This window comes from Caloenas nicobarica, chromosome 16, assembly GCF_036013445.1.
Source record: "Caloenas nicobarica isolate bCalNic1 chromosome 16, bCalNic1.hap1, whole genome shotgun sequence".
Lineage (NCBI taxonomy): Eukaryota > Metazoa > Chordata > Aves > Columbiformes > Columbidae > Caloenas > Caloenas nicobarica.
In genome coordinates, this window is record NC_088260.1 from 4,484,427 (window position 1) to 4,510,087 (window position 25,661).

A 25,661-nucleotide genomic window follows, 5' to 3' on the forward strand; every position below is an offset into this window, starting at 1 on the left:
TTACAGAGTGCACTATGCCTGTAACAGAGAGTAATACAAATGAATTAAAATATATTGATTATATAGAAAATGAAGTGCAAACTATTTAAAACATCTTAAGTGATTAGATGTAATCAAATTTTACAGATACAATTGCACAGCTGCCCAAAGTCAGAAGAAAACAATCACCCCACTTGAGATGCACAGAGAACCTGGCTTCTAACCTTGGCTTTTAAACTTGAAGCTGGACAAACAATATTTCTGCTGTGATCCGGACAGGTGGCCGTCCCATCAGCGAGCGCTCGCCAGCGTGACCGCTCTCCTCATTTAGACTTTACATCAAGTCTGTGTGAACTCTGGCTCGAGATCAGATTCTTCATGTCTATAAGAAAAGACAAAGGCTAATGCTTATTTATTAACGCTGGTTCTAAAGGAGCAAAGGGATTAAATAAAGGAGTGCTGTTCGTTTAGGTTACACAATATTTCTAAAGGACATGTGATGTATTGGAGGACTATTTATATGTACATTTGAAAGTAACTCGATTACTTAAAATAATTCTTATCCTAAAAAAGATAGACACTGCATAGAAGGTACAGAAAAACAATTCTACAGTAGCATAAAACTGTCTCAGTTGTGGGTATGCAAAAGGATTAAAGAGTATAATTTTACTCTCTTAGACCAAATGAAGTCCTAAATTGGAAAAGCAGCTCCATCCAAGGTCGCCTCTGTTGTTTCCAAAAATATCTTGAAACAAACGCAAGAGGGGCACTTTGTTGGGTGTTATCTAGACATATATAGTTTCAATCAAATTCTTCAAGAAGTGTCAGAATAAAAGTCAAACATTTGTTTGACACTGCCAAGTCACTAGCAAGTGAATCCCTTCAAAGGCTGAAAATAACTTTGATAACAGAATTAAGAATTACGGGATGTTTTCTTTACCCTTAAAAAACCCCCCACATTAATTTGGGATGGAATTGTAAACACTTTTTAGACATATCATAAAAGGGTTGTATAATTCTTTCCACTACAGGGGGTGAAGTGTTACAAGGTTTTGTTAATGATCCCAGGAAAATATTTATAGTGCTTTTTCCAGTCTGTGAGTTCTCTCTTTCCCTCTCGTCGTGTTTTATGATCAACCTTCACTTCATTCAATTAAATCAACAAGCAGAAAAGAACCTTCAGTGTGTATAGAGTTTGAAGTGATGCATTTCACATACAAATGGTTGAAGTACAGTGTAGTAAATAAAAAATGCAAAAGGAATAGTGAGCACAACAGTAAAACCCCCTATGAAATATGCCACACTCCACCTTTTTGTTAGAATTCAGATTGCTTTCTAGTTACTAGCTGTGGGAGATTTATTCCTAAGGAGACTTAATTTTGAGAAGATGTTGTCGTTGCCCATGAAATAATAAATGCCAGTTTCTGTTCCAGTTCTTTGAACATTAACCAGATCTCTCACTCCTGCAGATACCTGAGCTGTCCCATCAGCCTACGGAAAATGAAAATGAAGCAGAGAAATCCTTTAGGACAAAAGATGCAACACGAATGTAAATATTAGTGGAACAGGTTGTCTGTGGGTGACTTTCAATGTTCCGATACCGTTCTGTTTTCTCTTTAATATGCTATAAAAATAAGGCAAGCCTTAAAGCACAGAATAAGGGAGATGGGTACAATATTTTATAAACACAAAAAAATTTCAAAGTTTTTGCATGCTGCAGTCCACAGAATGCAGTCTTGGAGCAATGCATCATTTAAATGGCAGATGATAAGCAAAATGCATAATTTTCCTGTGATTTTTTAATTTTTGATTTTTTCAATTTTTAGAATCCCAAATTAATCAGCCCTTTTTGCTTTTAGTAATTCTTTGCTAATGGCTCTGAGATTTCTGTGATAACTGCAAAGAAATGCCTAAACACTGGTTTACTTGCCAGAAAATGCTGCAGTAGTGTAAACCAAGCAAACTACTGAATTATTCATATTTTATAACCTGAGAGTTTCAACTGCTATTTAAGAAACAGTAATCCAATAAAAAGGGGAAAAAAAGCATTAAAAACCTCCAAATTTTAATTGCAGAAAATCTTAAGAATTTTGTGGGTGTTTTTTTCAGTATGGACCAGTTGTAAAATTCATAAAGAAGAAACTGTGAGATAATTCTTTCATTATTTCCCTTACATGGGTATTATTTGTACGTGATGTGTGCCTTTATGGTTTTGTTGTTGTTACTCCCTAAGTGCCAGGCATATTTTCTATTCCATTCCAGGGCAAAGGAGTAAAGAGAGAAAAAGGAATTTATCTTTGAAAACTGGTAAGATTCCGTTTTCCATTTTCCTATCAACTGCATTTTTCCTGGTATTTGCAAAATGTGCCAGATTTGGCTTTATCCTGTTTCAAGAGTAGAGGTAATTAAGTGCTTATTCTATAAATGAGCAGTTTTAAAACATGAGCAGTTGCAATAAAATTTAGAAGCTTAAAAATGACATTATTCTCTATGACAGACTGAACTGAAACAGTATAATAGACATTGGCTTGAGTAGATCCATTTGCAGGAAAAGAACTCTAGTTCTTGCCATTCAGCAAACAGTAGTTGTGTCAATCCTCATTTGCAAAAACAAGACTTTTTTTCAAAACTAGGAGGAATGGGAATGCAAAAAAAAGCTAAAAATATACTTCTTTTTTAAAATCATAAATAGAAATAATGCCTTTAAATACAAGGTAGTGCATAAAATTGTATTTTAATGAGAAACACTATAAATACTCTAGTGATAGATTTGTGCAAGACAGCCTCTTATAGATGTCAAATAACAATCAAACCATCTTGCTAAGGACTTGTGTATTTTGATTGCTTGCACTGAGAAAATCTTCCACAGACATTTTTGTTATAAATTAGACTGTGTCTAATGGAACGTTGATTTGTGTTGGATAAAAACTGTTATTTTAGATAATTACAGGTTTTTTTAATTCTCTGTGTCTTATAAATCTGATGCTGGCCCTTTAATTCCTGCTTGTTCTGTCAGGAGGAAGAATACAGAGCTCAATCCAGCAGACCTTATTTTGGCAAAACTCCCACTGAAGTCAGTGAGGGTTTTGTGAAAGTAAGGATGGCTACATTTGTCTCACAGTTCCTGCTGATTTTTTGGAATATGTTTGCTCCCCTGTCAAACACCAGAGCTCCTCACCGAGTTTGACATCACCATGGTGCAGTGGCTTACAGCGTTTTTTTGTCTGTAAACTAGAATAATGAAAATCAGTGCAATGCAATTGTGAAAAATACCCTTTTCACCCAATGGCCTTGGGATAAAATGGATTGTCTTGGGAGTTCGGAGACTGCTACCGTGGAACTAACGCTACAGACAGAGAGATGCTGAGAATTTGGAGGACCCATTTTAAATTCATGCTGATGGTTCAGAGAACTCTTTAAACAAGCTGGAAATAGGTCAAATTCTGATTGTTAGAAAACAACTACCCAATTGGGTGTTACCCAGACAGGTGGTACCTTGTGATAAAGTTGTTGATTCGTGTAATACTTCCTCACTGGAACACAGCATGGCCACGAAAATGTCAGTTCTGTTCCCATTACAAGTTGCAATAAAGGCAGCTGAAGAGTTAACAGCGTTCCTTTGGCAGGAAACCTACTGCTACGAATGATAACACAGGGCACACATTCAGATTAAATTCTTTATTTTTTTCACTGAAGTCTGAGCAAATACAGGGCCAACGAGAGAAACCAGCTCTGCAAGCGTCGGCTCTCTCCTCATCCACAGGCAAGATGACGGAGTAACAGCTACCCCCGCTCCGCTGTGTCAATATGTCATGACCTTTCTCCCCAGGGGACACCTTTCGGGTGACACCACTTCAGTCTCCGTGGTCTTTCCGTCATACATCTGTCTGTCTTCCTGCGGCAGCTGGTTCCGGGCTCGCCAAACACTGCCAGAGCGGGGATGTAGGAATCGGACGGATGCTGCCAAACGGCTCCGCACGAATCCCGCGCCGGGGGCAGCCTCCAGGTAGTTACTCAGCAGTGACTCGGTCACTGCTTGTCTGGGCCAGACACAAATTAGTGATGTAGGGAGAAGCAGCTCTGTACTTCATTTCCAGTTCCAGAACCAGCAAGTCACTGGGAGAACAGATTTTCTCCTGCTTGTTGGCTACTGTGCTATCCGTGCTTATTAATCCTCCTTGTGAGGACACTTTCTAGGCACTGAGCTGTTGCTAAATCATTCTGCTCTATTGACTTTTGAAACGAGCGGCATCATACTGTAGGAAAGTCTTGTCAAGAAAGCTCTGGAAATCACTATATTTAAACATAATAAATACACCAGCAGGGCCTAACTTCTGTGATTGTGGGCAACTACGTGCATATGACTTCATTAATAGCAAGATCCATGTGAGTAAAGATATACAATTAGGTAATGCTAGATTTGGGTTACTTAAGGAAGTCTAAGAACATTTGTTTTACTTATTATAGTTAAAATGGAAGTCAAATGGTACCACTGATATAAACAAAGTAATCTGATACCTGATGGTAAAATGGCTGGTCATATAACTCAGTAGATGAATTGTTTTGTTGTGCTATTTCTGATGCCTGTAACTATTTAACCTCGTAGGTCCATGCGGAACTTGCCTGCAGCTCTAAGGACAGCTGAAGTCAACACAACTCAATAACGCAAAGCTGCAGAATGCAGCCCTAATTTTATAGCTAAAATACTTCCTCACCCAGGCCTGGGTGAAGATAAGAAGAAGCCGTTTGAACCAAAGTGAGCTGCTGCTCAGGAGGGACTGCTCGGATCAGCATTCCAACTGGAAGAAATGCGGGAAGTGCTGGAGCCCCAAATTTAGCTATGCACATTTTTGATTTATCTGGACCTTCACAAGGGAAGGGCAGGTATTTCTCCATATGGTATGTTTAATCTTATTAGTTAGCAAGCTAGGCTATTAATAATAACAAAGGAAAAGAAATAGAAGTAAGCTTTTTATTGCAAGTTAGGAAGTAAAGCTAAAACTGTGACATTCAGAGATTTTTTGAATGCTCCTATCAAATAATGAACTAGGTGGAAAAGCCAGTGAACAGAATCCATTAAAGCTGCATTTACTAAATGTCCACTTGTATAAAAAGCTAAAAAACAGCATTTGAGTTTTTCCAATTTTCTTTTCATAACAGTTATTATCATTTTCTGCTTCATCTCAGAAAGTCATTTTGCTGCTGCTGTGGTGTATCATCTGTGTGCCCTTTCTTGGTGCAGCACAAACGACAGAACACTAATCAGATCAGAACAACAATCACGTCATCTTTGAGTAAGTAGCAATAAACTGTTTTTATAAGGAAGAAAGATGAACTATTTTTAGGGTAACTCTGAACAGAAAAACAGAAAATTATTATACTCAATCATACTCTACATCAGTGCTTTTTCCAGGGCAGCAGGCTAATGCTTGTAATCCATCTTTGCATAAATGGTCTAGTCAAATAGGTTTTCTAGGGTTTTGTTAAAAGTTTTGACTTGGAGAATATAAAATCACCTCGTCTGGTGACTCTGAACCATAGTCTGCTTCCTAAATATGCCCATTTTTGGTGATTATCCCATGTTTTCAGCATGTCTCATATCTAGTTGTTTGTGTTATTTAACTATTGCTGACAAGCATTCAGCAAATCCTTCCTTTAGGAGTTCAGGTACGTAAGTACCATAACTTTCTTCAGCTCAAAAGGCCCTACAGTGCAACGCGGGTGACGTGTGGTACCCACAGGACAAGGCTAGCAGGGAGAAAACGCAGAGGTCTCACACTGTATAGTCTGCATATGTCCTTTTCCCGGGCTTCTCCCTTCCCGATCGACACAGCCCGTTCTCACCCACCCTGGCCATATCTACCTGTGCCCGTGTCCTACAGCACAGCTTTCCTTCCACGCTCACTGAGATCCTGCGTAGGGGAAAACCTGCTGCTTCACCTCATCCCGGGGCAGATTAGCTTGCAGCTGCTGAGAAAGACTATCTCCAGCTATTCGGCAGCGTGGGAGGGCTTACAAGAGGATGTCCTGGGAATCTACGGATCTGAGATCCACTCCTTACACATGCTCTGCAGTTTTCAACCCTTCGGAGGGCATCTGAAATAAATTTCATTAAACGACGCATTCAAACCTCTTATTCCTGTGGCCCAGCAAGCTACTTGTCACTAACAATTTACCTCCTTTCACCTAGTTAATGTAATAAAAAGAATACCATACGGTTAAAATGTAGACATCAGATTTTATTTTAGGTCTGTTAACAAATATATTTAATGCAAAGACAAACTAGGAACTATATAATTACCATACTCTCTGTTGATATAGAAAACAGCAGGAGAGCTCTCTTAGGTATCAATGAAAGCAAAATTATTTTTATGTCCTGAGAAGACATTCTACTTCAGGCAGAAAAAAATTTAAAAAAACACTAAAAAAACTATCTAGAAATTCAGTAATCTAAGAGACAATAAGAACAGCAAGAGTTCTGGTCCCACAGGCTTATCTCTCTGCTTCTGATCTGTGACAGTGGCTCAGTGGCGCTCATCCGAAATGACGAGGCGTGAGGGACAGTTTCAGGCTTCACCTACATTCCTCTTACCCCGGGTCAGCCGTGGGTCTCTTGATGCAATTTTAAGGGCAGTGACAGTTGCCAGTGGCTCACGGGTCACAGCCAGGGGCAGCTTTTGCCCATCTACCTGTTTTTCTACTGTAACGCACGCAAGAGCCACTGGGCCATATTTACATCTATCAATAACCCTCCATCTCAGGGATGACTCTCTCTGGGTAATCACATTGGATCCACGCTGCACAGACAGCACAACGTGTCCTTTAGTCAACCACCGTTTACACTTTCACGTGAGCAAATCAGAAAAATCAGAAGGTGGTGTACGTGCAAGAAAAAAGATGTGTTAAAACCAACAAAAGGTAATGGAAAAAGCTCAGAATCCAAATAATCGTTCTAAGAACCTACTCCTGACGCTGTAGCAATGAACTGTCTCCTGGAAGCACAATCAGTTGAATTCAACCGTGCAAGGAAAGTATGACTGGGAGCGTGCGGCAAGGTCTGTGCCGCTCAGGCAAAAACGGCTCCGCTCCTGCCAGTCACGCTGGCTGAATAAAGACAATAGGGCAGGAGAGGGCTGAGCCAGGAGGGCCACAATTATACAATATCAAGTCCCAGGCCTTGCAAAAATGTAACCTTAGTGATACAGAAAAAGGAGCAGAGCAATTACGCAAGTTTTCTGTGACCCTGGAGAAGGTTTTCTTTCCCTTTGATCTCCCTGCAGTTGCATGCCGTTCCCAGCCTCATAAACCAGAGATTTACGGTGAGGTTCACCCCAGTGCAGCTCTCATAACCGATCTTCCCAACCATGTTACGTTGTCACTTAAACAATGGAGGAAAAGCTTCGCAGAGCGGTTCGTTTCTCTCTGTGTTTATCCACCAAAACCAAATAATGTACAACAAATTTATCTAGAAATTATGAAAGCAACAATATTTAGTAAGAGTTTACCTTTAAGAAGCCAACACACTGTCTTCCTACTTTACCTTGGTATCAAGAGGCAGAATTCATAATACAAGTCTGTCTTTACCTCCTTCCTGAATGACTTGACCAATGGCTGTTTGACTTTGTTGTTTCAGAAAACATTCTCTCTTACATTCCATTAACTGCTCAAAATCCTGCCACATTTTCATTTGCTTCATATTTGGCCCGTGACTCTCCCGCACAACTTTCTGCTTCTCTCGTAATTTCTGTTAAAAAATATGACAATATTAGATTTTTGGAACAGTTCTACGCCACAAAAATTGCTTACATAAGCAGCTTGGAATGACAAAGATTTTTATATGCTACTGAAATATTATTTTGTTCAAGCTGATAATACTCCCTCAAGTGATAAATGCATTAACACCTAGGACTTAGATCTTTGTATGGATTGACAATTATTTCAATGTTTTTAAACCGTCTAAATAATAATGTTATCTATCTGAGAAGTTATGCTAAAAATCTGAGTTCATTTCCATGCAGAGCTCTTGCAGTATCAAGTTGCAACCTGCAGCTGATTCATATGATATTATAAACATGAAATTAATGTTTTACCATGAAACCTGCTACTGATTATTAATAGTGGCAGCCCAGACCTGTAAAAATCGCTCACAAACTCACTCATGAAAAGGAGACTAATACAAGAAAGATGTTTAGTGTTAATTGGTAAACCTAACCTTGTCCATGCTGATCTAAACTTCATACAAGATTAAAAATGGACAAGTGCTTTTGTTTAACACCGCTGCGCTGCTGATCCCCTGGCCTTTAATAACAGTGCGAAGGCTGACAGGCTCCAAATTTATTGTCTTCAACAGGTTGCTTTATATACAACACAAAATTTGAGCTGGCACAGTTTGTTATGCCCGTGTTTCAGTCTCTTCTCCAAATGGTTTTCGGGGAATGTGCTGTCACGTTAAGCTGTTTGACTATCTTTTACAGGCGGCTCATGGTTACTCTGCAGGAAATCAAGCCCTGAAGAGCAAGCATGATCTCTTCTCAGGGTATTAGTTACCAATGCCAGCAGTAATGGAATTTTCTTTGTAGGCTGCAATATGCTTTTTATAAAAGACTAATCACAGCCTTTGGTAATAAGCCGCACAAAAATACAAACTGTACAATGTTTTTACAAGGTAAAAACTTCATTCTTACCTTCCCAAGGTTTTCTTGTTCGAGGATCATCCGTGTATACTGTTCGCTAAAGGAAATACAAAATACTTTTATTACTATTTTATTTGGTTCTATGTAATAGGACAGAATAATGATGCAAACATGGAAAATTATGGAAGTATCAGGAGGTTCATAAATGAGATAGAAGTGGAAGCATGAAGAAATGTTTTTGTCATTGCACAACACAACCCTTGACAGCAAAGCTCAGTTCTCTCTAATTCTCTCAGCTGGGAGAAGTGACAGTGGATAAGATCTCTTACATTTTTGAAGCAGGCATGATTACAGCACCTTCCGCCTTGAAGACAACATCAAGATCTTTTAAGATAAGACATACTAGATCCCTTTTTAATAATGCATTTATCCTGGTGACATTCTGAGCTTGGCCACAGTGACCTCATTTGCCAGAGTTTACAAATCCACAGCCCTTCGTTGCTGCGAATGTAGCGTTACAATGAGTGGGACAATACAGGAATGAAGGGGAATAGCGTTTCCCCCCTGGTTTGACAAATGCAGTGACTGCAATGGAACCGCTGTGTGTTCCTCACTTTCAGAAAACAGCCATCACATTGAGGTGCCTAAATATAGGCTTAGAAGCATAACTGTTGACATTCATTATTAAAAATCTTGGCTGTACACCTTTGTCTGTAACAAGTGGCTGGATCACTTTCTGACATATGCAAACTTGATAAATGAAACCTGACAATATAATCTGCAAACCATAACAGCACAATTCAGATATATTACTATGGACTTATTTTAAAATCTTCACTGATTCACTTGAAAAAAAAAATCAATTATTATCTTTTGTCTGTAACAGGTATGCTTAGAGGTTGAGAGTTTGCTGGTGGAGTACAAAATAACCCAGCTTATCTAAAGAACTTTCCAAATTGCTCAGGGTAGAAGACCTTTACATAGAGAAATCCAAGTTTCCAGAAAAAAATATCAGCCTTCATGATACCAGAGCGCGAAGGTTTGCTCGAGCAGTGGTGTAGAACCAATGCATCGTGTTTCTTATCTTCCTTCCACTTCTTCTAAGTTCTTCAGGCTTCCAACCGGGGCCCTTGGGCCCCCGGCCACCCGGTCCTGCTGGCCACATCCCCGCAGACCAGCCAGGCCAGGAATGAAACTGGATCATTTTCTGGTCTCTCCCTCTCGGACAGTTGTGGCCAGAACAAACCTGAGGCTGCTCCAAGTGCTGCACTGCTGATCACAGCCCTCACCAAATGGAGGAGATGGAAAGCCACGCTGAATCTCCTGATTTCCACTGGCACACAGCATATGTTCACACACATTTGGCCTCAAGAGAATACTTTTTTTTTTTTAAGTAGTTTTGAACGTAATCATCAGGAGATTAGGTGTCTTTCCTAGTTAGTTTTTCTTTACTATTTATAATGATGACTGGAAAGAATGCAACTTAATAACTTCATTAAAAATCCCACAACTTTCTATTTTTAGGGAAGAAAATTAACTTTTCACATTCCTAAGAAGTGACTTCACAGAACAGACAGTTTATATTCAATAAGGAGGGTTAGAATTAAGACATTTTTGTTCAATATGTTGTTAGGAAAGTGCTGTTCTATTTATGGTTCATTTTTACTCCGTTTACATTCCAGTGCCTGCGGAAAAATACATTCGTATTCTAAAAGGATGTCTAGAAAAACAATTATCATCTCACTTTATATTTTGCAAAGATCTCTATGTTGAACTTTGTTGTAATTAATTTAAATGTGATGAGTCTACGACCTCTTACAGAAGGTCAAAAATGTGTGTGGTCACTGTGGGAGGATAATTTCCCTGTGTGCCCACAGTTAGCAAGTGAAATGGGGACAGCGGGGAGTGCGGCAACGCTGCACTCACATTCTCCTCACCATACCTGGAATGACATGGCTGGACTCATGCTTCATTCCAGCATTTGGCTTTCATGGTTTGTCTGTGTGACTGCTCACACTGTGGATCTTCATTTCACAAGCATTTCAGCTGAAGCATTTTTTGCTTCGCATCTGTGAATAAATCCAGACCCTCCCCTTCCCCGCGAGGCCATAAATGGGCAGTGCCGGCTGTCGGACCCGCATTTCCTCTCAGCTGCTTGGCGGAGCTGTCTTGCCTTTCATCCTGATGAATATTCACATCATCACTAAGATTTTTCTCACAGCCACTTCTCTTTTTATCCTTCTGCTTAATTTTGCTGTTTCATCGTCTTGCATTAGATAAATCTTTCACTTCTGACAACCTTCCATTATTTTGTGAGATGGAATAAGAGGCTTCTTAGCCTCCATTCTATATGACATGGTAATGTTTAGACCCCTTAGCACAGCTAATTAATCCAAAACATCTCACGCTCAGAAATACCTCATTCTCATTTCAATCTTTGGCAGGACTGCATAATTGAAAACGGAAAACAACACCAAAAAAAATCATCAGCTCAATTCATAACCTTTTGTGCTGCTCTCCCTACCAGGCAAAGGCTGGGGGACCTGAAAAATCTCAGAGGATGAAGCAACTGGAGTAAATTAAATTGAGTGTAAAGATGCAGGTTAGTGTGACGGTGCAGAACAGTATCATTCCACCTCCAGTAAGAACTGCAGATAGGAGTAAACCCCAATCCATTTAGGATGAGCAGATGCAGTCCTCCAGCCCTGTACCAGTGACGGTGGCAGCTCCTGGACCTGGAAGAACAGTAGATTTGCGAGAAATGGCCAGAAGCTGAGGGCAGCACCTGGTTGCTCTCAGACCTTCTCCTCCTGCCTCAGGCTCAGGGGACACTTGGCAGAGGCACAATGTCTGGTAGAGCCCCAGCTCCTGCAGGACCGAGCCGACATGCAGCTTCTCTGAGCCTGTGCCAACAGGGGCTGCAAGTTAAAACCGCTCTCTGCGGCCCATAATCTCCAGCAGGAAGGGAAAATCTGTTGGTATGTCTGAGAGAACTTGTAGGTTTGCAGCAGTATATACTGGAATTCAAGATGCTTATTTTTAGATCTTTATAGTGTTTCTAAATTTATCAGGTGAACTCCTTCAGTTCAAATGCCAGTGAGAAAATTCCTAACTTCAACCTTAGTTGATGAATATCCTTCAAAGGAAACACGTTAACATACGCACCGAATTGCCTTTCGTCTCTTCTGTGGGTCTGGGGAGACGTATGCCTTCATTTCTTCTTTAGCACGCTCCAGCTGTATTTCTAGATTCTATAAAGAAATACATAATTTTAAAAAAATATATATTTGCTATTTCATTTCACAACGAACAATCTGGTCCCTGTTGTGATCTTACCCTTTTCATGCAGTTAATGTAACGGTAGTTGCTTTCTTCCTGAACACACTCCTCAAGAAGTCCTTTCACTTCCTGTAGTAAAGAACAAAATTTCAAAGGACATTGTAACTGAAAGTCCCCAGAAGATGCCCTGTGTTGCGATATAAACCACGAGAAACAGCCATAATACTGAATTGATAATTTCTTAAATATTTATAAACTTCGGGCTTTACAGAAGTCTCTTTTAAAGTGAAAGACAATTAATTGTTTTAGATTCGCAGTTTCAGTCACTGGGATGTGAAATGATTGTTAATTGGTGTTTATTAAGATGACTGACTTGTAACAGACACTTCACAAGTGCTGCCAGGACTCTTGTTCCTAAGCACATCTGAAGTGCTAAATACAGTTGCGAACAAGCATTTCCTGGAACGCATCTGCAAAATGTATGTTAGAAGCTACAGACCTGCTAATAGCATGTTAATTAGCAATCAAAAATTATGTTGAGGAGTATGGATGTGGTGGGTTAGTCCCATCTCTAAATGCTCCATACCAAAACCCTTAATAATCCAAATGGAATTTGTGTCTCTGGTCACACAGCAGCTGTCAGCTCCAAAGCTCAGTCACCGGGTGATTTTTCAGACCATCAGCTGGAAAACTGAATTCTACGGTTCAACTGCAAGAGTTTGCTGAAGTCACGTCCAGCTTAATCAGTGGATGTGATTGTCATCTTGTGTTAGAAAATGACTAAGATTTGTCTGCCAAGAAAAAAGCCTTGATTGCTACTGTAAAATAGCTCTTATGGAAGGTCTGCTTCATAGGAGGTTCATCTGTGGATTCTTTTCTTTTGCCTGGATTAAGTAACACAAAGCCACTTTTAGTGTAGGAAAATAATTATCTATATATCCACCCACGCTTTAAATGTACGCCTTTTTATTTTGAAATATATCCCTTGTGTGGGCAAGCCCTTGAAAAATCAATTCCAGAAAAAAATGACAGGAGCTGATTTAGTGAGATAAAGCAGATTCATATAAACATATTAACATTGGTATGTCTGTCCCTACCTTAAAGGATTGCGCTGGTTTAAGTACCTCCCTTCCTAAAAGTGCTCTAGTTCAAGTAATGCATAAGGCTACATAAACACAAGGTCTTAGCTATACCTATATAGTTGTATTTTTAAAAAACTGTTGTATGCAAGAATACAACACAGTCACATTTCATGAAGTGTCCTTGCCATCAATTTCAGTGCATTAATTATCCATTGGATTGGTTGCTAATTTAATGAATCTGCTAGCGCACGTAAAGATTTGTCTTGATAAATTAAGCCTTACTTTATGGTCAAATTCTTTCCTAACAGATACTATCTAGGTCAGCAGGATTTCTGGCAGACGCATCTTGTTTTACGATATTCTTGCTAATCAAAGCTGGGTGTTGGTGGAAGGACTGATGTGCCATCGAGTTCAATTGGCGCTATTCCGAACAGGAGACGTGCGCGACCGTAGCCCATCCACCACAGCTTCAGGTATGATTTGCAGAGCTGTGAATCACCATCGACACATTTCCACCTGCAGTGGATTTGCACTTTTCTGTATCCAGAGGGCAGGGAAAATATTGTACCACAGCGAATAACGTGTTGCGCGATGTTTATTAATGCGCGCGAACAAGCCACCGTCTTACCTGTTCCAGTGTGGAGCGGTTGCTCTCTAACCCCGCTGCACAGCTGTCGTATTGGATTTTTTTTTCATCACGTTCTTGAGTTAATTCCTTATGTAAAAAGGGCAAAAGGGTACATAAATGAGCTATTCAATTGACTGACTGACACGTGACATTCAGGCCAACCGTGTCCTTGTCAGTCTCACCCATCAGCCTCAGCTCTGGGACACCCGCAGACACTCACACAACCCTCCGGACACACGGGTTTTGTTACACACGGGGAAGTCTCCACAACCCAACATCCAAACTTCCTCCTCACAGCCACATCCAGAGCTTTAACATGTTAGTTTAATAGGGCAGCATTTGCCAGAAGAAAGGAAAAATAATTATTAAAACAGGGAATACTTGCTACCTAGGAAAAGTCAGCTTTCTAGTTCTGCACAACAAAAGCTTTAGCTGGATTTCATTTGCTGACACTTTTAATAGAACCATTAAAAGTAATTTTTCTGGAAATTTGGTTGATAAATGAGTAGCTCTCTTTACTCCTGTGGCAATGAGCCAACTTAGAGCAGCTGTGAACCTGAATGACATTTTTTTTCAGCTCTCTATAAAATTTTGAAAACAAATAGATAAATCTGTCCTTTCTATAGACCAATATAGGACTTAGATCAATGTATTCAACTACTTGGATGAGATATTATTTGCAATCCCTTTAAAAAGAAGAGCATTAGTTGAGATCATTAGTGCTAAAATGCAGAAAAAGCTTTAAAATCAATTTGGAAACTAACTTTGCTATGGTTTTGAACCATGATTTTTTACGTTTTCCCCTGGTATAGTAGTTTTTTAAAGGACAAAATTTTCAGCCTGATTTTTTGCCTGCACTATCAGCTTTTGAGAATTCCAGTCCTTTACATGTGGCCTGTCGCAAATCAATGTTGACCCATTCTGCTATTTCCAGCTTTCCTTCAGAGTTGATTATGCCCTTGTACAGCACTACAGAGATCTGTAAATTAGACTTATTTGTGGTTCTGACTTTATTTACATAGAGTGAGAGAAATGTTTCCACTAACCTGGCACATTTGACGCAACTGTCTCAGTTCTTTGATAACAGGAGCTAGGCTTGCCTTCTTCTCTGCCACCATAGCATTCAGTTTTTTTACCTTATTACAAAATAATATATGTTAACGCTATGATACTAATAGTACATTTAGATAATTAGGAATGTGAAAAGAAAGACAAGAAGGCATGTTAAGTATTTTTTTGGCAAATGCTTAACACCACAGATTTACAAACATTTTAGAAAAATATTCTGTTACAGATTCAAACCATTCATCTCTTTCAAATAATGTGCAAATATGAAATCATTTCTGAAATCACAAAGTCAAAAACCAAAGACAAAAAGACTCGATATCCCTCATGTTTCTGAAGGAGAGGAAACTAGGCTTTTTTTTTTTAATAATTCTAAATTTCTTCTTCATACATTAAAAGATATGCACATCTTAGTAAACATTTTCAAGATGACCTTTGTAGATATATACTGTTTGAAAATATATTTATATATATAAAACCATAGATTAAAATAAAATTAAAAACCCAAACAAAATTATAAAACTTGGGTTTATATGCTGAGGAACCAAACAGTCAAGTTGAGGAAATACAGTAGTGTAAGACAAAAATCACCATTTCAGACATGTCATCTAGTGTCCGGCCTTTCATCTCATCCATTTCACTCTTTACTGCAGATACCCTTTCCAGCTCCTCCTGGGTGTAACTATATCCAGAAATACCTTTCTTGTCTTCAATAGCTTGCTGTAGACACAAAAAATAAATGCTGCATGTGAGTCCAATAATGAAGTAACATAGCAAATTCCTTCATATTCTAAGAAAGTCAAAAAGGTAAGCACTGTAATCAATTTATTTTACAATTGATTAATACTCTAGCTGCCACAACAACTAATTTTTTATCTAGTGCCTGGATAGTGCGATAATACCAGCTTTCTGTGAATACACTATTTGGTCACCCAGAGCCCAATGGAATGAACAGGAAGTTTCCACAAAATAAAGTGGGCTTTAGGTCAGGCTCTGAGAATATGGAAAATCCAGGTGCTTAATCCGAACTGTCAAGCAAAACTAAATAAGTCTTGTATTCATTATAGGAATACTCATACCATCTTACCCAACTGTAGCATTACATTACATAAACTTTACATTTAATTATCTGTTGATGTAATGGTCTTTAGCAACGCTTGGTCATTATGTAAGGAGGGTATTTTCTGTAATTTGAAAGCCAAGTGTTGCTTAATGCACCCACAACCTGTTAAAAACCAAAACATCCATTCCTAAAAGCGCCATATATCTATGAACTCCAAGTCCGTTATCCTCAAAAACTTTCTACAACCATATGTTTAAGAAAAGATGTGTCTCTCCTAATAGCTCCTGCTGCCACCGCGGGAGCATTTTGCAGACACCAGGAGCAGCGTGTGTGACAGGGTGTTATGTCCAGGGCTAGAAAAAGTGTATTTGATTCTATGAGGAAACAGTGTGCAGTAGTCAGCTGGCAGTAAGAACATGAAGTCAAAGCTGTGCAGTTTCACTACAAGGTAGTTTAGAAAAGCTCAGACTTGAATGGGAATATACTGCTGACAACGTGCAGCCACTTCACAGAAAAACTTGCAGTGCTTTGTCTCTGCTGTGATTTTCCTGGGAGATGACTCGAGTACGTTTGTTATCCTGCTGTAAATAAACACTTCACCAGTGAAAAGACACATGCACACACCTCCCTTCTAGCTGAGTAGCAATCACCAGAAAAAGCTCTGCTCCTGGTGCTTCTTTCCACCCAGGTAGCAGTTCTGGTTTTGTTTTAATTCAACAATGAATGTCCTACAACAGCATGACATCAGCCACTGCATCGATGTGAGGATCGTTCCAAAGTCTGCCTCATGTATTTTCACACTTTCCATTTTCTTTTCATAAGGCAAATACTTTTATGTTTAAAAATGCAAAATATGTACATATAACAAAACAGATATAAGGTAAATAAAACCAAAATATTTTGATAATGAGAATATATATTGGAACAAAATACCACAGCAGTAGCTTTTTGTGAACTAAAAAGGGCAATTCTTTGCATTTGGGATGTGTGTATATTCCTTGAATGCTTACAGTTGTGCATAACCGAAATCCTTCTGCTCTTCTGGCTTAGAAAAAGCATTCGGCCAGTTTTACATTTTTCACTTATTGTGAAACACATTTGTTTCTAAATATTCTGGGGTTAGAATGTTTCCCTCCTGCCTGCTCTTTTTTTTTTGAATACTTTTCCTATATATTTTGCAGCAGTAACTTGAAGCCTGGTTGCCGTTGATAATTTTCAAAGCCCTTACTATGCATGCGGATACCAAAAACTAATTTAAGAATCCAGCCTTGCTCTAACTGGAGTTAGTGAAGATTTACCATTGACTTTAAAAAGCAGGGTCAAGCCCCTCAGTCTAAAAAGAAACTCCGCAACAGCCATGACAGCCTATAAGAAACAGATGCTGAACATAAAGTACAGCAGCTCCGCATAGTCACAGACAAAAATAAATTTTACACCCTAATGACTGTTTTGCTAATGACAGCAGGAGAGCTGAGGATGATACACGTTAGAATGTAACAAAACAACATCCATCTTGTTATAGAGCTGTTATCAGGGAAGGGCGATGGGCTGTGGGAGCAGCGAGCGCTTGTTTTACCAACTGCTGCTGAATGGCCTCGTGGCGCTGTTTGAGAAGTTCTTCTGTCCTCTGGAGGATCCCATACTCAGCCGTAATTTCTGCTATTTCCAGGCGCTTCTTTTTATAAAACGTGTTCTTGCTCCGGAGCTTATTAACATAGTGTTTCAACTGGAAAGAGAGAGAACAGAAATATCATTTAGCTTAAAGCAAAAAAAGGCCTTATCACAGACTGTTGCTATATAAAATGTAATTATCGTATTTCAGCTGCATATCAAAGATTAAGTGTTTAGAACAGAGGACTGGAATTCAGGATTCCCAGGGTCTATTTATTTTCAGCTCTGCATTTGTTCACTGAGCAAAATCAAGAGAAGCAGCTCTATTGCTTTCTGTCCCAGCTCACCCATTTGTAATGGTGAGATCACCGGTTCTGCTCACCACCGTTTGACAGTTGCAAAAGTAATTACTCTTTGCAAAGTGTTGTGAGAATAATGGATAATGAAAAAGTTCATGTAATAGTAATTCGCACTTGTAACGGAGCAGCAGGTCAGCAGTGTGTAGCCCCAGAGCTCTGCAGCCCAGGAAACATGATAAAAGTACAGAAAAATTGGAAGAGGGCATGAGAAAAGAGTCTCTTTTTAAAAAATGCTGTTTCTCAATAGTTCAAATATGTTGCTCTCTTTCCTTGACTCTTGCAGACCTAAATGATATCACTGGCTCAGTTTTTAAAAACAGGAAAATAGGAGAGTCCTTGCATAGAAGCAGAGAAATGCAATATATATGTCACTCAAAATCTGAAGTTATGGAAAATTTATATTTTTATTAAAAACTACATAAAATAATGCATATCCTTACAGATCAACAGCCTTTGCTAATTTACATCTGAATCTGTGTGTGCTCAATTTGTAACACATATGAAATATCTATCAGGTGTTGAAAAAAACATGTAATATTTCTCTTTACCTTATTGTTTTCCATTTGTTAAACACGCTTCGCTCTTATTCTTATATTTGACATGAGAGCTAAAAGGCAAATGCCAGTCACCGCTCAAAAATGCCTCCAGATCCAGAGATGGAAAGCAAACCCAATTTATTAGAGTCAATGATGTAAGAATGGGCTTCAGAATGTTCCTTGCTGAGGAGGGGTCCGGCGTGTGCAGTGAACACAAACCAGGCAGCCCCGAGAAGGAAACCCGAGTCCCGCTACCACTGAGACAAGTTTAAAACTCAAACAGAAAACAACTTCAGATTTTGAAATTCACACGGATTTTTCTTTTCTCAAAATTATGCCTCTCCCTTCTAAAGAATAAATCCAAAACCCCAATGTGACCACAGCCTAAGAACCCCCAGAGTAACTGTACGTTCTATAAAAAGCGTCCTGGGCAAAATGCCCAAAATGAAATCAACCCTGTTCATCTGCCATCCTGAGCAATATCTAGGCCAAAGCTGCTTCTCTCTTGCTATGCTCCAGAACTATTTTTAAAGCCAAAAGCTATAAACGTTTTTGGTGAAAGAACAAACCCACAAATTACTCAATGTGCTCTATGCAGATTGGCCTCTGCGTGGCTTTGGAACACGGTTTTACATTGTGCCGCTACCTAGGACAAGGACAGACAAGGTCACTGACCACAGCGCTGCGGAGCCGCTGCCCTCCAGTCCAACCCTCTTTGTTGGATTATTGGCACACTTCAGATAGTCTTACCAGAATGAATTCTTTTTCATAGCAAATTCAAGTATATCCTTTTAGTTAATACAAAAGACTTCATGGCTTAAACAATACCAAGTTTTCTGTGATTTTCAGAGATTATAAAAGTATAAATACCATCTTTAAGGGGAACAGAGGTGTCTGTCTTGATGGAATAATTGCGGAGATATTTCATTTGACCAGCGGAATATAGTAAAGAATGATGTAAATGATGAAACTTACTTCGTATGTGACTGCATACTGCTCTCAAATCTGAACTATTTTCCATCAGTTTATCCCAAGATGAAAAGCAAATTATTCTTCTCTTCACTTCTATAACTACTTTTAAGATCTTGAAAATAGCTCGAGTGGGAGGTAGAGTATTTGCATATTCAATATTCAAAGCATAATGTATTTTACAATGGAAATCAAAGGATCTTGTTGATTAAAGAACCGATTCCACCAATGTTCTATTAATAGTTGACTAAGTTAGGACTATATAATAAAAATTTCATCCCAAATGAACTACAAGTTGCTCACATTGACAAGTGGAACCTATTCTTTTTAGCAGATGGATGGCTGTTGATGATCATAATCTCTGGCTTTTTAAAAGCGAACTTAACCTTTCACAGAGCTTTTATTGCAGCAAACAAGGTAAAACAAGATACAAACAATGGTAGCAAAATGATGATACCTGTGGAAAATCAATCAACAGTTGGGCAGAATTTTCAAATTACTTCATCTACTGCAAACGTAGCACAGATTAGTCCCTCATGATCCCACTAACTGAAGGTTTCTGGAGATCCAGAGCCAAATTCAGAGCCAGAGTTATTAGATTTGACTCCACTTAAATCAGCAGCTTGTAGGGATCTTATGGCAAAATTAGGTTTCTGCAGCCTAAAAGCTGAGAATCATTTGGTAGGTTTGCAAAAATTATAATAATATTACTAAATAAGCTTCTTGTATGTGCTTTCATTTGTGCAAGCATTACTTGTGAAGCTTTATACATCTTATCCTCGCATCTGTATGTAGATGAGAAATCAAGCCCTCGAAATGCTATAAAACATTGTATTTTACTGCGGCAAAAGGTCTTTTAAATAATTTGCATAGTTCACCAAAGAATAACATTGTCGAACCGTATCACATTAAAGTGAACTATCCAAAAGGAATCCATTCGTGAGCAGCTGCATTTTCCCATAGACCGGGTCAAGCGCTCCCGGACAGAAACCCAGCGGCTCAACCTCCGGAACTCCCGCAGCGACAGAATGGACCATCCCGGGCCATGGCCGCTACCGAGCGCTTCTTTCTCAAGCAACTTCACACAAATAGTTATTTAAGCTTCAAAGATTAAATTACTGGACAAGAACCAAATGCTGGCACTGAGTGAGCAGTTTAAGTAAACAAGCCCGGAGACCCATGTTTGCTGGCCAAGGCAGAGCCCCCTGTGATATAAAAACTGTGCCAATGGAGGCAAAGAAAGATCATGCTTTTGCGCTTGGCTATTTTTATGGGTGACTGTCACATAACGAGCGCGGAAACTAGATTATGAAATAGAGTGAATGAAAACAGGACTTGGATCTCTCACATAACACAGGTATCTCTAATAGCATCCCTGAGCAGATTTCCTGTGTTATGTTCTGGTTTTATTGCAATAATCCAACACCACCAGTACTTTATGCTTCTCCACTTATTACAATCTGAAAGTGATTGCTATCACCAGATTGAGTTTTACCGCACTTTTGTGGAATAACTAAGTATTACGACAATTCTAAATATGATAAAACTGAACCACAGCTACTGAAATGGCTTCTCCAGGACCAGAGGCTGGCAGGTCACCCCTCTCTGGAGGAGAACGTGAGTGTGTTGACCACATGCTTCAGTGTTTCGCTGAACCGGGATCAAAGCCCAGCTCCTCTAAGGCTTTGTCTTATGCTTTCACCGTAAAGCCATCATTTCATCTCCTTAAAACTGACATTTGTACCATGTGAAGTCTTCACAAGGTTCTTACTCCTAGATTATCATTAAAGGAGAAAATGGATAAGCTTGTTTTCAGAAAAGAACAAATCCCAGATTAATCCCTCACTTTAGAGTCAAATCTTTTAAAATAGTATTTTCTGGATTACTGTATCAATTTGTGTTATAGTGATAAAAATTTTCTTCATACTAAAGTACTACGAAAAATAAAGTATTAATTGTAAAAAAAAAAATCTGAAATGTAGAATCTAAACACGTTCCAAATAGTTTTGTTAATAAAAAGTTTTGCATAAGCACAATAATTGCAGAAAATCTTAGCTGCCTATCTCTATTTTTATTAAGAACTGAGGAACAGATGTTTTAATTTTCTAGCTAGACCAATTAACAGGATACAGACTGCCCAAAGTCTTAAAATTCCATTAGGAAAAGTTCGTGATCATGACATATTTCCAGTATTTTTTCCTAAAACACTCTAAATTTAAGCTAGGACAGCCACTGTTGGATATAGTTAATAACTCATACATAGAAGGACAAACTTCTAAAAGATATGAGCAGTATTACCCCAATCTATTAAAATGAAAGTATCCTACAGGCTGCTCATTGGACACATCAATCAGGAAAATTCTTCATTAGCATTAAGTAGGATGTCCCTTCTAGGCATGCTTGCTTCTGGTCAGGAAAGACATGTTAAAGTAGCCATTACCAATAATTTGGATCAATCAGAATCTTTATAATGAAAACCCATTTTGTTATCACTGGAAATGCACAGATCAATAAAACTGATGATTTATTCATGCCAGTGGGTGCTGAAAGCGCAGTCAGTTCAGTTCAGATCTGTCTGAATCACCGCATACATTTGGCATAAATGGTGGGTAACTTCTAAGAGCAAAAAGCTTCTGGCTTCTGAAAGAATCCGACAGATTTGCTACTTTTGTTCTCCCAACTTGACTACCAGCTACTCTCCTATTTTCATGCGTAAGGAGCCTTTGACAGACAGGGATGTAACTGTACCCAGAACCCAGTGAAAAGTTAAGAGAGAGACAGCAAACAGATGGGATAATATATCCTGGGTCCCAGCTTAAAGCGTTTAATGCTGAGGTTATGAGTTCCCTTACAGATACTCTCTTTAAAATACCCTCCACTTAGTCTGGACGTAGAAAACTGTTCCTGGTGGATTCAGATGGACAGTTTTAGAGGAAAAGTGAGAAGATCAATGGGCCAAGACTGACTATTTTCTCTGTTTGCAAATCGAAGCTTTTTTTAATATTACTTTAGCAGGGGGCAGGTAGGCAAGGATGAGCACTTGTATGAAAATAATTAAACTCCTTAATGTAAACGAATATGCAAACCTCGCGTATCTGTTAAGAAACCAATAGGGCTTGCTGTGCCACCTTCTCAAAACCATATTCATTTCAACCGCTGCAGCTAAGCACAGCAATGATACTGTTCTATTCTGATACCTTGGGAAAGTCTGGGTTCTTGGGGCCCTATGCTGAACTCTGAAAAGTACAATGCGTTGTGTAAAGAGCTAAAAATATCCCAGCTTTACCTAGGATCACTTGTAATTGAACCATCTAGCCTTCTAAGTGTCAACATTTGATTCCCTAATTTTCAGGATCTGACAGCTGCAGCTTGGAGCCTGCCAAGATTGCCCAATGCTCATTGTACTTTGTTTGAAGTACTTAAAAAGATTTCATAATCCCCGAAGCAGACAATTTATTCCTGCTTTTTTTGTGTCTGATAAATGAATTGGTTATTCCCTGCTGTTTCTTCTCTCTAGCTGTACAACCTCTCAAACCCAGTGGAATGCTTTAACATTCCTTTTTATGATTAGAGAAGAAAACAAAATGCTAGCACCTAAAAACATAAGCCAGGATTGACCTTTTGGTGAAGTGCTAAGATGACCTCAACCGGAGATCCAAATCCTGGTATGGGAGCACAGGGTGGGAAGGCACTAATTCGTCAATGGCCAAGTCTTCCAAGTGCCGTGATGAAAGAGGATACAGCAAAGCGAACCCAAGAGAAGATGAGAAATACTGGGTATAGGAGAAAAATAATTCTTGAACTGTAGCATTTAGACAGGTTAAACGCGGCAGGTTTAAAAGCGCATTTTAAACTTCAGACAGCAAAGTGATTTGTGAAGAACATCTCTTTCTTCCTTTTTGACAATGGAGGAACTGAATGTAAAATGTGTGTGACTGCAACAAGAAAGCAGAAGGAAGCTCTTGGCTGACATAGTGCAAAGTGAAGGTTGAATGTCCAACCTCTGTCTGTCCCCACCGAACATGTGTAACAGCGACTCCCCACCACGTGAACCGAGATTGCCTTTGGTGTTGGCTCAGAGCTAGAGTAAGAGCACTGAACCAGAAAATACAAGTTTAAAGGCATAACATATCAGAAATAAGTCTTTAGCAAAAGGTTGTCTGGTGAGTGATGAACCGAGACTTTTCCTGATGAGAGAGAACCTGTTCACTTCACTTTTGCTTCATCATCCCTGCCAACTTCTTGGTCTCACCTCTCAGTCCTGCCTTCTCACAAGCCAGCCGGAGGCAGCACCAGTTCTGTAACAGGTGTTTGCAATGTGCTTTAAGGAGATATGAAGATGACAGTACCAAGGTTCTATGCAGCATTTTTGGCAGCAGACATTTACAAAAGAATTAAATATTACTGTCTGCATGATAGGATGAGGAAACTGCGACCTTTGAAAAAGCAGCTATCAAAAGCATCAAGAATTCAAATCCTTTCCTACTTTGTAGCCATAAGAGACACTCTTTTTACCGCTTTACGCCAGTGCCTGTGAGCACCACTACAGTAATAACCAAGAGCAGGACACGGACTGTATGACACTGGCTTCCTTGCGCCAACGTGCAGACGGTATTTTACAAAACAGCAAATGCTCCTCAGGAAAAGACAAACATTTCTTATTTTAAGCTGACGGTTTTGTGCAAAGTGCTCAGTCATTTCCAGATGATCCTTGAAGTCCCTTCCAACCTGGTGTTCTATGATTCTATGATTTATTCTTCACTCCTCAAAATAAAGACTTGAAAAGATTTTAAAAGTCAAAAGGAGAACATATTTTAACAAACAGAATGCAGGTTCTGTTCAAAACAGGTCTTGTCTTCTTCCTGTCTTGAGTCTCTTCCTTGTGTAAGACAATTAACTTAAATTTTTCATTTTTAAGTCTCTTATGAGGTTCTGTAACTCTGTTTCCCTCCTACCCTGCTCTCCTTGAATTCCTGTGGATCAGAGTATGTTGTCCCCCTCAAGAACAGGCACAACATTAATTATTTCTTACCTTAGAGTGTATTTACAGATAATGTAAAACATATGTTGCTGTCTTGGTAATGCATTCTTGTTGAATAATTAAACATTTCTTTCCCACCACATGTCTTGAAACACAGATTGTCTGCTTTCTGGTTTTCTTTTTACTTAAAAAGTTGTCCAAGACCTTAGCAACATGCCCACTGGGGCTGAAAACCTTGTAGTGGAGAGAAATCTAACGCAGTGGTCTCCTCATTATTGTTACCTATGGAACACCTATGGAATGTGTACAGTATATCAACATCTTAATTCTTCAAAGCCCCTGTGCCATCGCCTCCACCTGTAGCTTTCATCTTGATTTACAGAAGGGGAGAAAGGCAAGAAGGCTCAAGTGAAGTACTCACGGATCCCATATTACACAGGAAGCCTTTGTGCATGACTGTACAGAGACACACTCTGTACTTGATTTGGTCTCTAAAACGCCTCTAAAAGAACACTGATTTTTGTAGAGCGGGCATGTCCTGTGGCATCAGGAAGGGAGGTCCTTCCACCAAGGGCGTTCCCTGTATTGAGCAGTTCGTAAAAAAAGCACAGAAACAAAGAAAAGGCAAGCGAAGAGTGTTACTCTTGAGAAACGATGGCAGCGCAAACAAAGACAATACATGAGGGAATGAAAAGATACATTAAGTCTGAGAATGATGCAGCTAAAATATTCTTTGCTTTAGTGATTCCGCCTGTAAATACATTTAGCAAGATTCTTCCAAACTGAGAAAAATTACTGTCTTACAAAAAGTCAATTCATTTTGCTGACAAACCACCACCCAGCTGCAGCAGCCTTATTCTTTGCAAACTTCTGAAGAAGAAAAAGCAGCTTTGAGAATTTCAGCTGCAAATACAACTTCGCCTGAGCTCTGCTGATCGTGCTACTCAAAGTCTGTGCTGCAGATCAACTTCAGGAGGGTCTGGGAACATTTTAAGTAAAAGCTTTTGCAGGTAATACATACGAAAGGACGAACTGCATTTCTGATAATTGCTGGTATTATGCTTCATGTTCATATATCATATAGAGAATGGATAGTAATGCAGATTTTTATTATACATCAAATAATAAAATTAATCTACATGATTTATCACTTGAACTCCTAATCCCTTCATTAGTCTTGTTGACTTTTATAGTTAGTTATTTACCATCATACCATTGTGATTATATTGACATTATTTTGACTCTGAGTCTGGAACTTTAAGGCAGCCCAAAATTAAGTCCTCATATACCTTGCAATCTATAAGTACAATGTGAATAATTTAAATTAATAATTTGAAAATAGCTACAAATGAAGCACTGCTGCAGTATAAATACTGGAAAGCATTTGAAAGCACTGGAGAGCATTGTATTATTTGCACATTTTTTTAAAAAAGTCTTCAAATATGTTAATTTTTTGGAATTTGATGACGAAAAGTG

General features: G+C 39.0%; 1 protein-coding gene and 2 long non-coding RNA genes across 9 annotated transcripts in view; 1 reads left to right on the forward strand and 2 right to left on the reverse strand.

Annotated features, from left to right (window-relative positions):
* The window catches only part of IFT81 (intraflagellar transport 81), a 43,233-nt gene that overhangs the window by 497 nt on the left and 17,075 nt on the right, over window positions 1–25,661 (reverse strand). For 2 of the 5 annotated variants that reach the window (XM_065646719.1, XM_065646718.1), the window contains 9 exons: window positions 17,306–17,455; window positions 15,258–15,386; window positions 14,648–14,737; window positions 13,602–13,688; window positions 11,949–12,020; window positions 11,778–11,863; window positions 8,664–8,709; window positions 7,564–7,723; window positions 81–361 (listed from right to left, as the gene is read on the reverse strand). In XM_065646719.1, the coding sequence (XP_065502791.1) occupies window positions 303–361; window positions 7,564–7,723; window positions 8,664–8,709; window positions 11,778–11,863; window positions 11,949–12,020; window positions 13,602–13,688; window positions 14,648–14,737; window positions 15,258–15,386; window positions 17,306–17,455 (879 nt within the window). In that variant the 3' untranslated portion in view covers window positions 81–302. Of the gene's footprint in view, window positions 1–80; window positions 362–7,519; window positions 7,724–8,663; window positions 8,710–11,103; window positions 11,348–11,777; window positions 11,864–11,948; window positions 12,021–13,601; window positions 13,689–14,647; window positions 14,738–15,257; window positions 15,387–17,305; window positions 17,456–25,661 lie in introns of those variants that run through there. The other 3 variants (XR_010607104.1, XM_065646720.1, XM_065646721.1) reach the window with 3 other exon arrangements.
* LOC135995429 (uncharacterized) lies at window positions 3,643–6,055 on the reverse strand. The gene is made up of 2 exons (XR_010607109.1): window positions 5,843–6,055; window positions 3,643–4,019 (listed from the first exon to the last, which is right to left on the reverse strand). It is a non-coding gene; the product is annotated as an uncharacterized LOC135995429 (long non-coding RNA).
* On the forward strand, window positions 3,647–25,332 carry LOC135995428 (uncharacterized). Of its 3 annotated transcripts, none has more exons than XR_010607106.1 (6): window positions 3,647–3,985; window positions 4,586–4,878; window positions 5,167–5,273; window positions 13,282–13,446; window positions 15,320–15,473; window positions 22,722–25,332. It is a non-coding gene; the product is annotated as an uncharacterized LOC135995428 (long non-coding RNA). The 3 variants fall into 3 exon arrangements; XR_010607107.1 differs by having other exon boundaries at window positions 4,586–4,863; XR_010607108.1 differs by lacking the exon at window positions 15,320–15,473 and having other exon boundaries at window positions 3,648–3,985.